General features: G+C 42.7%; 1 protein-coding gene across 1 annotated transcript; it reads left to right on the top strand.

Annotated features, from left to right (window-relative positions):
• Nucleotides 1-758: 758 nt before the first annotated feature.
• Nucleotides 759-12,709, top strand: LOC103051903 (acyl-coenzyme A synthetase ACSM4, mitochondrial-like). The gene is made up of 15 exons (XM_025171430.2): nucleotides 759-906; nucleotides 1,836-1,901; nucleotides 3,436-3,660; nucleotides 3,902-4,112; nucleotides 4,567-4,774; nucleotides 5,118-5,261; nucleotides 5,998-6,154; nucleotides 6,840-6,919; nucleotides 7,481-7,604; nucleotides 8,411-8,491; nucleotides 9,298-9,399; nucleotides 10,912-11,039; nucleotides 11,125-11,224; nucleotides 11,572-11,691; nucleotides 12,584-12,709. The coding sequence occupies exons 3-15, from the start codon at nucleotides 3,475-3,477 to the stop codon at nucleotides 12,692-12,694; spliced, it is 1,752 nt and encodes a 583-aa protein (XP_025027198.2). The 5' UTR covers nucleotides 759-906; nucleotides 1,836-1,901; nucleotides 3,436-3,474; the 3' UTR covers nucleotides 12,695-12,709.
• Nucleotides 12,710-12,992: the final 283 nt, after the last annotated feature.

Genomic DNA, 12,992 nt, shown 5'->3' with positions numbered 1-12,992 from the left:
CGTGCTGATCAGTGCCACATCTCTGAAACATTGAATTTCATCATAATTATTGGAAGCTCTCCATCGATCATCCTTTAGCCAGCCTCTGCCACCAGCTGCTTAAAAATAATACCCCGCAACCTCCTTTTCACATTTAATTATCTCCTGTGAAGTTTTCCCGGGCATTCCATAGAGGGAAGAATTCAACTTTCATTCCTGCAGCAAAGACTTGCCAGACTGGAGTTTTTACCCAATTGGAATAGGGAAATGAAATATTCAGGGATTGGAGATGCTGTAAATGTGGGTGTTCACTAGGAAATACTAGGCTGGGGAAATAAAATAAAAAGGAAGTTGGTCTGCTAGAGAGAATTGAAAAAGAGGACTGGGTTAAGGTGAGTGCACTGAGAATTGCAGGCTTTTGGCTAAATTCCTTGGGTTAGAATGCTAAACTTATCTTCCCAGTATGCTATAGTATTCAAACAAGGACAGAAGGGAAACAGCTGATTTTTAGTTCCAGTAGTTATGGAAGATTCTGGGGGGTGTAAAAGAAACGCTTGAAAATCACATGAAGTTTTGGGGGTGATGTTTGCCCAATGGCAGCCACATCTAAGGTGCCATAGGTCGTCCTCCCCCTCCCCCTCCCCCTCCCTTCAACTGTTATGTGTGCCCTTAGAGACAGCAGCTGAGATGAACGATGGAGTCATCGACATCTTGGTCATTGCTCTGAACCAAGCAGGACTTTGCCTCACTGCTGTTGCACCATTCCCCTGATGGTCAGTTCACTCTTTCCCTTTTTCCCTTTAAAAAAACTCCAGCCCCTGGACACAGATCAGGATGAAAAGAGCACAGCTGAAAGTCTTGGGCAGCTGATGTGAGAAGACGAATCAACCCAAGTCTTCCCTTCCACTCCTAGAATTCTGGAGGCTGGTAAGTTCAAGAGAACGTTCTGCTTTTGTAGTAAAACCAGGATATTCTTCAAAACAGGCCTGGAGGTCATGCCAGCTTTCCCCTTGCCCTCAGTTCATGGACATTTGAGGGCATAAATTGAGTGAGATACTGTTTGGATTTTTTTCTCATTGCTCCTCAAGCTTCCTTTAAAGAAAAGGGACTGTCGCTCAGAGGTAATCTGTGGGTTTCAGGCAGAAAGGCCCCCGTTTTAATTCCTGGTAACTTCATTCCAAAAGATCAGCTAACAACTGATGGGAAAATCCTCTTTTTACAGCAACAGAAATCCACTCCTCGTGCAGTCAGCAATCCTGGAGTAGATGAACAAGTCAGGTGCTATAATGTATTGTCGAAGGCTTTCACGGCCGGCATATAACTTCCTAGATTTGGTGCTATAACTTCCTAGATTTGGTGGGCTAATCAGGCAACGGGGTTAAGACCCAGCAGTAGAGAACTGCAGTCCACCCGTGCCAGTGTCAACTGCTGCTTTGAAAGGAACCTCAAAAGCCACTTCTGTTTATCAAACTGAGTAAGAACCAGTAGGAGAAAGAATATATGTGTGTCTCAATTTCTTTGCTACACACTACCTTGCAAGGAGCTGAAATTTTCTGGAATTACAGAAGCAGTTATGAAAAGGTGCAAAAGCATGTTGAAGGGGGATATTAAATATGCATGGGGAGAAATACGCGCTGAATTTTTTTTTCTGAGTATGGATCCTTCCTAGAAACACAGGAAGCATTTCCCCAGAGTAAGCCTTTTTTTGGCCCAACCTGGAGGTGGGGAATCAAACTGACCTTCTCCATTCAGGATGGGAGCACCATCACCAAAGATGGACTGTCCCTAACTCCCTGTGTAATAGTTCTTGAGCTGCAGCCCTCATGCAAATTGCTCTTGTGCCTTTGTTCTTCCAGATTCTCCAGGAGACAGTTGGTTCTTCTAATCTAAAAGGAACAAAGAGGAGGAAATTCTGAGAAAAGGTAAAGCTGTTCCCTGCATTGGTTTCAGTATGGACCTGTGTGGCAAAGCGCCATCTAGTGGGGCCTTTAGGAAACAGCTTGACTTTTGAACCATCCTTCTGAATTTTTGGCCGCTAAGGGCTGCCGTGAATTTTGCCTGGGGGGATGAGGAACACAAACTGTACATTCCCATTTCTGGGGAGTTTGTTTTTCCCCTTTGTATTTAACCATGATACATTGAGGGTTTACTCTACCATTTGCATCATGATTACTGAAAAAATAATTTCACAGCTGCTTTCTTAAAGAGGGAAACAGATGCAAATGGTAGAGTAAACCCTCAATCTATCATGGTTAAAATACAAAGGGGAGCCCAAGTTGCTGGAGCACCCGTGGTGATTCCCATCCAAGTGCCAGCCCTGCAAGGTGGACCAGGTCAGGGAATTAACTCTTTCCCTGTTCCTCTTGCAGTGTTTCTCAACCTTGGCGTTTTTAAGAATTCTGGGCGTTGAAGTCCAACACATCTTAAATTTGCTGAGGTTGAGAAACAGTGGTCTATGGTTTAGAAACCCAGTCTCCCATTGTCCTAACCTGGATGATGAAGCAATAAAAATAAGAAAGACTATCTATTATGAAATTTCAGGTCCAGAGGAGTCATAAGATTGGGGGTAGTTGTGCAAGCTTTGTTCTGCTCCCTACAACTTCAGAGGTCTGTGTGTGAATGTGTGAATGCAGCTCTCCCAAAACCTTCATTATAGATTTCCAGTGGCTGTTACAAAATTGTAACCTTCACTGTGATGTGGGAAAATTAAGAACTATAGAAAGTTTTCAGTTACATCTCTGTGTAAATGTAAAGAAATGAATGGGTGTTTTTCTCCTGACTGTTTAAAGGCCTTTACCCCAGAAAGGTGTTGTGTAATAGGCTGGTATTTAGTACAAAATTCAGTTCAACATTTCATTGAATCCTCAGAAGAATTCATGTCATCAAATCAAATCGATCTATTTCAGGTCAATCTGACCATTTGCATACGAGTAATAGGCCATATTTCCCAATGGAATCAAACTGAAAGGGACTTCTTGCTCCCATTAATTGAGATAAGTTGTTGTTTATAATATACAGTAACGAATCAAAACAATTTGAATGGAAGTAGGGTTGCCCCTCTTGCTCTACGTGGACTCCAGTGAAGATGAACCCAGTAAATTTATTCCACCCACCCACTCAACTTCTCCCCTTGCCTAAAATTATGACTGTCACAGAATGGAAGCAAAAAATAGATTTGGGCAAAACGTACTAATAGGTATCAACCTCCATAGAGATGCTGAAGACCAGCATCAACCTATAAGCGGCAGAGATGGCGCGTTCACAGCGAAATAAGCTATTTTGTGTACAATGAAGCTGCAGGCTAAGAAACTGAGCTTTTCATCACTTTATCAGGAGCGTTTTTAAGACAAGCAATAAGTCAGTATGTTGGAGATCCCATTGAGCATCTTTGTTTTACTAAAACTCCTGTAGCTTTATAAAGATCTCAGGGTTCCCTCCCCTTCCCTGTTCTTTCAGGAAAACAAGCCATTGATCACTGATTCCCAAGCTGGTGTAATGAAGCACCTAGTGAAATGCTTTGGGGGTCTGCAGTCTCCTTGGGTGTTACTTCAACAAGCAAAGAGATGCACAGCTTCTTTGATCCCCTCATATTATGAAGCTGTTATTCGGGGCGAACAGGAAGTGCCCGAGTACTTCAACTTTGCAAGCGATGTGGTGGACAAGTGGAGCCAAGAGGAGAAGGTAACATTTTCCATTCCTTTGGGGAAAGGACCACAACTAGGTAGGAAATGAAGTTATTGTTGGAAGCATGCAAGCTTTGATGTCCTCTTTGGGTCACCGAGGGGTGGGTTGCTCCCCAGCTATGATAGTTTCTTTGCTTCCTGGTTAGCTGTTCTTTTCTTTTGTTAACAAGATGCCCTTTGCATTAGGGTACATTTCATCTACCCCTCCTTGTATTTTAACTCCTTGAGTTGTCCATTAGGATGGGAAGAGATCTCACAACCCAGCCTTCTGGTGGGTCAACAGTCAGAACAAAGAGGTGAAGTGGAGCTTTGAGGAGCTGGCTTTCTTGTCCCGAAAAGCTGCCAACGTCCTCTCTGGTCCGTGTGGCTTGCAAAGAGGTGACAGGATTATGGCAGTTCTGCCCCGTATTCCAGAGTGGTGGTTACTAATTCTGGCTTGTATACGAACAGGTTAGTAAATGTTACGGGAAGAAAATTCTCATCCTTTGCTTCCTAAGAGTGCCAACAGACATTCTTACCTATCTATCTCACAAGGATCCTGTAGGGTAGGGTAGGCTGAGTGACATTGGGAGGCTCAAATTCATCCCATGAGCTTAGCAATTAAGGATTTGCAACTAGTTTTTTCTGTATCGGCATTTCCCAACCAGAGAAAGGCCCAGTCACCTAGATACGTTGGACCAAACTCTCATCATCCCTGTCCGACATGGCCATGTTGGGAAATCCAGGACATTACCTGGCACCAGATAGAGCAGTGTTTCTCAACCTTGGCAGCTTTCAGATCTGTGCACTTCAACTCCTAGAATTCCCCAGCCAGCCTACATTAACTTCACTTTTGTATACTACCCATAGCATGGACCTTCCAGATTGGTTTCTCTGATCGCTTTCTTCCCTGCTTCTTTTCTAGGGGTTATTTTTATTCCCGGAACTTCTCAGTTAACAGCTAAAGACATTTCCTATAGAATGGAAGCTTCCAGAGCCAAATGCATTGTTGTCACTGATACTGCAGCTGTTGCAGTAGATTCGATCCTATCTGAATGCAAATTTCTGAAAACCAAACTCATTGTGTCCGACAGAGGCAGAGATGGCTGGCTGAACTTCAGTGACTTATTCCAGTACGTATTCCATTAGAAATCACAAATGCATCACCGCTTTATGGGTTGGAGTCTTATTTTATGAGCTATTTTTCATTGGACAATATAAGAACCAGGATTGGTTCCTTTATTAAGCAGCTGTCCCACATTTCTAAGTTCTGGTTGTAAATATCTGCATCGCATTCTTGGCTAAGATGCTCTGAATTTGTTGGAAGAGTTACAAACGCTGAACTCCAGATGTTGAGAAACTTCCCAAAATCCCATTTATGAGATATATAAATCACAATAGTGAAAGACACTCCTCCCCCCAAAAAATGTCCCACTCCAATCATTGCACATCAATACCAACCTGATTGTTTTTAAGAGCAGCCTCTGGTGACCATGACTGTGTCAAGACAAGAAGCGAGGAGTCAATGCTGATCTACTTTACAAGTGGAAGCACTGGGTCGCCCAAAATGGTGGAGCACTCCCACTCCAGTTATGGCATTGGATTTACCTCCAGTGGCAGGTAATATCATTGCATGTTTTTGAAGTCCTGGATGATTCCAGAACAAGGCTTTAATTGCACAGTTGCTCTGCTTAATGACAAAATTTTCCAAGGTTCCAGAGTCTTTTTCTTCTTTCACTTCTTTTCCCCCAAAAAGGCCTATGAAGAAAGATAAGATAGAAGGCCTTTTGGTCGGTGAAGTTAGGAAATCTCTCTATGGAAGCATCTTAGATGATAGCAAATATGGAGTTACATGAGAGATTCATTTGTATTAGGGTATGAAGAACCTTGAGGGATGGGAAAAACTGAACTGATATGAGACTAGGTCAAGGAGAAAGGATCTGGAACCCATGCTGCAACATTTAGCTGTCAATATCCAGTCTGTGAAGCAAAGTCTAACTGTATGGGTCTACAGAATGAAAATTGGAGATTGGGAGGATGGGATGAGGACAGGAAATGTAGGCCTAAAACTCTGGAGAAACAATCCAACCTATTTGAATCTGAAGGTCTGGACAGGGCTTTTGGTGAGCAGCAAATGGAGAGACGTTTGTCATACACAGAACGATACTTCTTTGCATTCAACTTCGAACTGTACTTTTATTACAGTGGTCCTATCTGTGGAGGAAGAATCTTTAATCTAACAACTTTCCAAGAGAATTCTGGCCCACAGAATTCTGGAGCTGTCATCCCAAGGTCTCTGGTGGGAACTAGATTGGGAGAATGCCAAATAACTGATACATTATTTTCTTTTGAGCAGGCACTGGATGAATTTGTCTCCTTCAGCTGTGTTCTGGAACACTTCAGATCCAGGATGGGTAAAGACTGTGTGGAGCAACTTATTTGCCCCATGGATTCATGGGTCATGTGCCTTTGTACATCATCTGCCACAGTTTGAACCTACGGTCATATTAAATGTAAGCACGCCCATTTATATGCAAATTACCTGGAAGTATATAGAAGTGATACAAAACCAGAGGTCCTCCAGATGTTGCTCAACCACAATTCATTACACTCCCAGCCATCATGGCCTATAGAGATGAATGCTGGGAACTGTAGTTCACCAATACCTGGAGGACAACAAATACCTTAACTCTGACGTTTATTGTATACACTTACCTGGGAGTATTAATCTCAATAGGAAAGTTGGCAAAAAAAAGTTCTGGAGTATTTATAGAGAAATATCCAAAAGAAACCTATGGTAGAAGACATCAAAATAAAAGATAAGTGCTTTACCTAACTTGGTCCCAACTTACTAGAAATAGCAAATTCATTGTTCCAGATTTGATTCTGTGTGATTCGCCCAGTTAAAGTCACCCTGACAGGGTTCACATCACATACTAGAAGGGGCTAGATAGTTTATGGTTCAGTGGGTTGTAGACATGTAGGCATTGTCTAAGCATCTTGTGTGAACCAGGCCAACATTGCTGGGTATAGAATTTTATGCAGATGTAGCAACTGTTCCTAAACCTGACTTTAGGATTTAGCATGTTGTATGAACCCAGCCTTGTCTATCTTAAACTTCAAGATGGGTCATTTCCATCTTGCAGTACCATGTGTCAAGGATATTAGCTTGACTGCATATTCATTTTCTCCATCTAGACACTGGTAAAGTATCCAATCACCACTTTCTGCACGGCTCCTACTGCATATAGGATGTTGGTTCAGCACAATGCCTCCAGGTATTTTTTTACACAACACTTGAAAAATGAGGGCAAGAATGTCAACCTGAAAATGAAAAGTCAGAAAATTTGATGGAATTGTATAGGTTTTTTCCCCCTGTTGCTCAGGGACAGTGTTCCTATTTCCATGACCTTGCATGGGACAGTCCTTATTTTCTCACTCATTTCCCAACTTTGAAGGATTGTGCTCTTAACATTTGGGTAGTATGATTTCCTAGCATTGCCTTCTTGCACAACGGAATGTGTGTCCCATGTAGTGGATATATCTTGAGTTATGAAGGAGGTGTAAATTTAAGGGTTATTTCCATTGCTGGACCCCTTTAACTGAGATGTGCATTTTAAAGCCAGATCAATAGGTGACATTCAAGCTATCTTTAGCTGCTCTCAGATAAATGTAAATCTTCATGTTGAGCTCCATTCCTGGTGATGCAGCAACAGTATGGAGATTGATGATTATCTTCTTCAGGCAGCAGAGGTCATATTTCCTTCCAAATCAACCCACTGGAGAAAAAAAAAAGGAATCCAAAGCTGAATTATTGATTGTCTTCATTTCTTATCAAGCTATAAATTCAGAAACCTGAAGCACTGTGTGACTGGTGGAGAACCTCTCAATCCTGAAGTGTTTCAGCAGTGGAAGAGTCAGACTGGGTTGGATCTCCATGAAGGATACGGACAAACTGAAACGGTATATTCATTTTCATTTCCTCAAAGGGTGGGTCTGATACCATCTCTTTGATGTGACCATGTTTGATGGTACGTGGGAAAGACCTTTGGAGATGGGGAAAGAGATGTTGCCAAGGGAACAGTCAGATAAGAGACAGCATAGCCTGCAGCTGGATAGTGGGGGGGACAAGAGGCTCAGAAGAGACCCTCCCTAATTCCTTGGGCTGTAAAGAATTGTACTTTCAGAATTGCAAGATTGATGTCAGCCTCTGTGATGGAATGGACTTATGAAGGCCAAGCTCAGGGAGATAAGCGTGTTCTTAGCCCCCAACAGGAGCGTGGGAAGTTCAAGAAGATGAGGCTGGCACCTCCCTAAGGAATTCACGGTGTTGTGGCTGGCTGGCTTGGGAACTAGGGTTCAATCTGGGGAGGTTTCTGTCTTGAGGTTGGAGCTAATAAATGCAACAGAACTGTATTTGCATTGTCTCTTGGAGTTCTTTGGGCTGAACCTGACAGCCTCGCGGTGCAAACCAGGTAGAAATCGTAACCAAATGAGCTAATTCTTCTTTATTGTAAAGCTACATTAATAGAACCTTGCAAGTCTGAAAGTACAATCCTCCCCCATCCCCATCTCCTTTACAGTCTGAGAGAGTAGGGAGGATCTCTTCTGAGCCTCTCGCTCCACCCACTATCAAGCTGTGGGCTATGCTGTCTCTTATCCAACCTTATCCTTGGCAGCATCTCTTGGCCCAGTCTCCCAAGGTCTTTCCCGCATACCATCATATCATGGTCCTGACAGGCTGTATTTCATCCTCCTCTCTCTTACAGGTAACAATCTGTGCTAATGCCAAAGGAATGAAAATTAAGCCAGGCTCAATGGGGAAAGCATCTTCACCCTATGATGTCCAGGTAGAAGGATGTTCAGTACAATACAATACCATTTTTAAACATAGGCTGTTTTTATGTTGTGGTTGTTAATGGTATGGGCTCTATGTTTTTACTTTATGATGGTCATAACCAAAGCAAAAATAATGGGCTGTGTTGCAAATGTCCTGGACTGGTGATACAGAGGATGGGTACATTCAGAGGATCTTGAGGGTACATCTTGAAGGGGTACAGATTCTTACCCCATGGTTATTTTTCTGATACCGGGAATACCATGGCTATAACGGGATTTCTTGTAGGTAGAAAAACGTGTATATATTCATTTAATTGATTCAATTTAGGCACCACCTAAGTCCACCCAACTCTGGGCGTGTTCAGTAAAACCAAACAAGAATATGAAGTATAGTACAAATATAATACAAAAGAATAAGAAAGGAAACAAATGTATACAGCACCCCCCTTTCCTCTAAGCCAATAATGCCCAAACTGAGCGCATCATTATTGTTATATCATAGAAGGTAACTGGAGCCTCCATAGAACTTAATGGGAGCCATTTAGTACTCAACGAACCTTCACTTGACTCATCCCATCTCCATCTCCATCTCCATTTTTAAGTTTTAGCTTCCATTTCTTAGAATAATACCGCATAGTTACAAAAACCTTGGAACAAGCTTATCTGTTTTGTTATATTATCTTTGTGTCCCAACAAGCTGCTGCGGACGATTCTAACCTCTAAAACATGATCGTTGGTTTCTATCATGAACGTATGGTGTGTTGGCCATAGCAATAAATGAATTTGAAAAAAAAAATCTTTGCTTTTGTTCCCGAAGATTGTGGATGAGCACGGAAATATTCAGCCACCAGGCAAAGAAGGAGATGTTGCTATCAGAATCAAACCCAAACAACCATTTTGTCTTTTCTCGAAGTACATAGTAAGTATTATTTGTAGTGCGCACTTCAGTAAACCTACTTAGTATGCATTTATTCAAAATTTTACTTTATACCTTTGCTGGTGAGGTTGGCTGGATTTCTCTCAAGGTTTTGATTTCTGCTATGAAAAAGGTTCTTCTGTGGCAGGCCGAATAATTTGTCCAGACTGTATTTAATTCTTGCTAATTTCTGATGGTCGCTTTTGAAAACAGAGGGTGGCATCAGAAATTGGAACTGTTGGGCTCTTTTTAACATTTGTATTCTTCAGGGAACCCAGCACCTTCCTATTTCAACTCTTTTGCTGTGACTTAGACTTAATGATCTTGAGGATTCCTTGGACGTATTATGTGTCCTGCTTCAAAATAGAGCAAGCCAACTGTGCTGTATTTGTAGAACTTCCTGTTCATTCTTCCAAGCAGAACTTTGGACGCTGGCCTCAGATTCCTCCTTTGACGTCAGTGGCTGTCCTCTTAGTTCTCCTGCCATTTTTTGGAACAAGTGGGCAGTGCCAGTCAATGTGGAAATAGAGCTGCAGAATCTTTCCTTTCTCCTGTCCTCTCCCTTTACAATGAGGGGGATTGGGCTGGGTGGACAGTACTGGTTAAAAGAAATAAAAATATCTAGTTTAATGTCCACCAGATGATGATGATGATAATGATGATGATGATGATTTATTCAATTTTATGGCTGCCCGTCTCATCTAAGTGACTCTGGGCAGCTCACAACAGGTAAAAACAGTCTGATAAAAGCAAGTTACAAACCAATATATAAACATGTAAAAACTATCCAAAATCAATTAAAAAAACAGAAAATCGTGATCAGCGGCAGAATTCATCCTACTTCAGCTCAACACAGCCATCATAAGAGCTCCCCACCATTGCCAGACTCCCAGGCACAGCAGGCAAGCCATGTCTTTGGGGCCTTCCTAATGGCTGGGTGGATCAGGCCCAATCTAAGGTCCAAGGGAATGATGTTCCACAGGGTGGGCACCATGGCAGAAAACGCTGTCTTCCTGCGTCCCGCCAGATGACACTCAAAGATGGGACCCATAATATGTCTCTTCTCCTGGTCCTGATGGAATGGGTAGATGTAACTGGGGAAAAAGTGGTCCCTCACATAACCTGGTCCCATGCCATATAGTATAATAATATATAAGTATAAGTATACAATATATCACCATCCTGAAGCAAGACACCTGCTATTGGAAAACCATTGTCCAAACAGAAGGATCAGCAGGGATACATTACGTGTTTCTCAACCTTGACAACTTTAAGATGTGTGGATTTCAACTCCCAGAATTCCCCAGCCAGCATAGAGTTAAAATTGCCTAGGTTGAGAAACACTGCATTAGATCAATCTTTCCATAACTCAGTGCCTTTCAGATACGAAAACTCTCCGAATTTTCAGCAATGGCCACACTAGCTGAGGAATTCTCAGAATTGTAGTCCCCAAACTGAAAATTGAAACTGGAAATGTTTGTTAGATGTTGTTGAATCATGGTTGGTTCTTTCCAGGATGACCCTGAGAAAACTGCAGCCACCATACGTGGGAATTTTTATATCACTGGAGACAGAGCGGTAAAAGATAAAGAAGGCTATTTTTGGTTTGTTGGGCGGGCAGATGATGTCATCAACTCTTCCGGGTAGGTTCCCTTCTCTCGGGCTTGGTTGGTTTCCTTCCTTGATATTTATTCACAGAAGGGTTAGGAACAACAACTTCTCTCTTAGATATCGCATCGGCCCTTTTGAAGTGGAGAGCGCTTTGATGGAACACCCAGCAGTAGTCGAATCAGCTGTTGTCAGTAGCCCAGATCCCATCAGGGGAGAGGTAAGCATTGCCCTTATTCAGCAAATTATGTTAGGCATGCAAAGAAATACTGTGGGAGGAGGGAGGGAGGGAGGGAGGAAGGAAGGAAGGAAGGAAGGAAGGAAGGAAGGAAGGAAGGAAGGAAGGAAGGAAGGAAGGAAGGAAGGAAGGAAAGATACATAAATTACAACCCAAAACTGCAAATTGCAACAAGATTGTACAAAACTTTACAAAAACATTAGAATGATTAATACATAGGCTAGGGTATAACCTTGAGACCTTGCACCTTGCAATAATTGATGCCTCATTTTCACTGCTGCTACACGATATTTGCGGATTCATTCCCACATACGTTTGTCCCCGTACAGGTGGTGAAAGCCTTTATCATCTTGTCTCCTGCTTTTTTATCCCGCGATCCCGAGGACTTAATCCGAGAACTCCAGGATCATGTGAAAAAATCTACAGCTCCCTACAAATATCCCAGGAAGGCAAGTCTGAGTGGGAAAGTGGCAGAAGAGAAGGATTGGACTTGGGGAATTGAGCACAGCTGAGGAGTGTTTACCTCTGAGTTGATGAGTTTATGCTTGGCTGTTTCGGAAAATGCAGCATGGGTGGGATGTCCGCAGGGTACGGTGTCAGCCTTCAAGGTAGACCAGACTAGGAAACCAGTCACATAGGCTAATACTACAGTACTTTTATTATAAGGTCATAGGAACAGAATCTTGCAAGTCTGAAAGTGCCTCCCCCCTTCCTCCCTTCATCTTCAAGTTAATAAGAGGTGTCCTGTCTGAGACGCTTTCTCAAATTACATTTCTGTCCCGGATTCAAATTGCTTTTATCTGACTCTTGTCTTGGTTGTGGCTCTTCCTCCTGTTCCTCAAGGTTATTCCTTCTGCCCATTGCATATGGTCAAAAAAGTCAAGATGGTGGCCGCAGTGGTGCAATCCAAGCTAGGAGCTTCAATCCACTGTTGAGGCCACCCTCTCGACTCTTTGACCACACCCTGCACACTCCTGCAGCATAGGATTACATAAGCCTATAGGGTGGTCCAGTTTGTAGGTTATGGGATTTGGGAGTCTGGTTTATAAGACTTTCCCTACAGTTGAAAGGCCACTCTTGCAATCTAGTTATGTCTCAGAATTGGTAAACCAAGATGCCCTCAAGTTGAGGATGATTTATGAGGACTGAATCTAGGCTGGTTTCTTGGCAGTGTTACCAAAGTAATTTCCCATTGCCATCTTCAATTTTTTTTTAACTTCCCTGTCAAGCCACCAGCCCTGGGATTTCCATGTGGTCCCCTACCCAAACATCACCAAGGTTCAGTGCTGCCACCAAGGGACAAAAAAAAAAGTTGTTTTTTTTTTTAATTTTCCCAAACAGATTGAGTTTGTCCAAGAACTGCCCAAAACAGCAGCTGGAAAAATTCAAAGGAATATCTTGCGGAAACGAGAATGGGGGAAAGTCAAGCATCCATATGACCTTCACAAATAAAACACATTTCCATCCTCCGCTGTTCCGTATTCATTCATTCATTCATTCATTCATTCATTCATTCATTCATTCACCCGCTCACTCACTCACTCACTCACTCACTCAATTATTCCAAGTAAAGCGATTCCATGCAAGAAGGTTTTAAGCCATCTCAAGGCTTGGGGGCCTTGGGGGGGGGGGTTAACATGTTGTCTGAACCCCACCCAGTTGATCCATGCATGCACTGGGCAAATGGAAGCCATTGGTGAATTCAGTGAAAGCAACAGCCACTCTTCGATGGCGTTCACACAATGACAGT

The sequence above is a fragment of the Python bivittatus genome, unplaced genomic scaffold (assembly GCF_059951505.1).
Source record: "Python bivittatus isolate LINGU-HERP-01145 unplaced genomic scaffold, Pbiv_v1 ctg000560_np1212, whole genome shotgun sequence".
In the NCBI taxonomy this organism is placed as follows: domain Eukaryota; kingdom Metazoa; phylum Chordata; class Lepidosauria; order Squamata; family Pythonidae; genus Python; species Python bivittatus.
Note: the sequence above shows the minus strand (reverse complement) of the source record. Positions and strands in the feature narration are given on the sequence as shown.

Bases quoted from the DNA above. Each gene is read 5' to 3' on its own strand.
- LOC103051903 (XM_025171430.2), top strand. From the start codon at position 3,475: ATGAAGCACCTAGTGAAATGCTTTGGGGGTCTGCAGTCTCCTTGGGTG. The intron at 4,775-5,117 runs GTACGTATTCCA...ATTGTTTTTAAG, and splicing joins AACTTCAGTGACTTATTCCA to AGCAGCCTCTGGTGACCATG. The intron at 11,040-11,124 runs GTAGGTTCCCTT...CTTCTCTCTTAG, and splicing joins GATGTCATCAACTCTTCCGG to ATATCGCATCGGCCCTTTTG.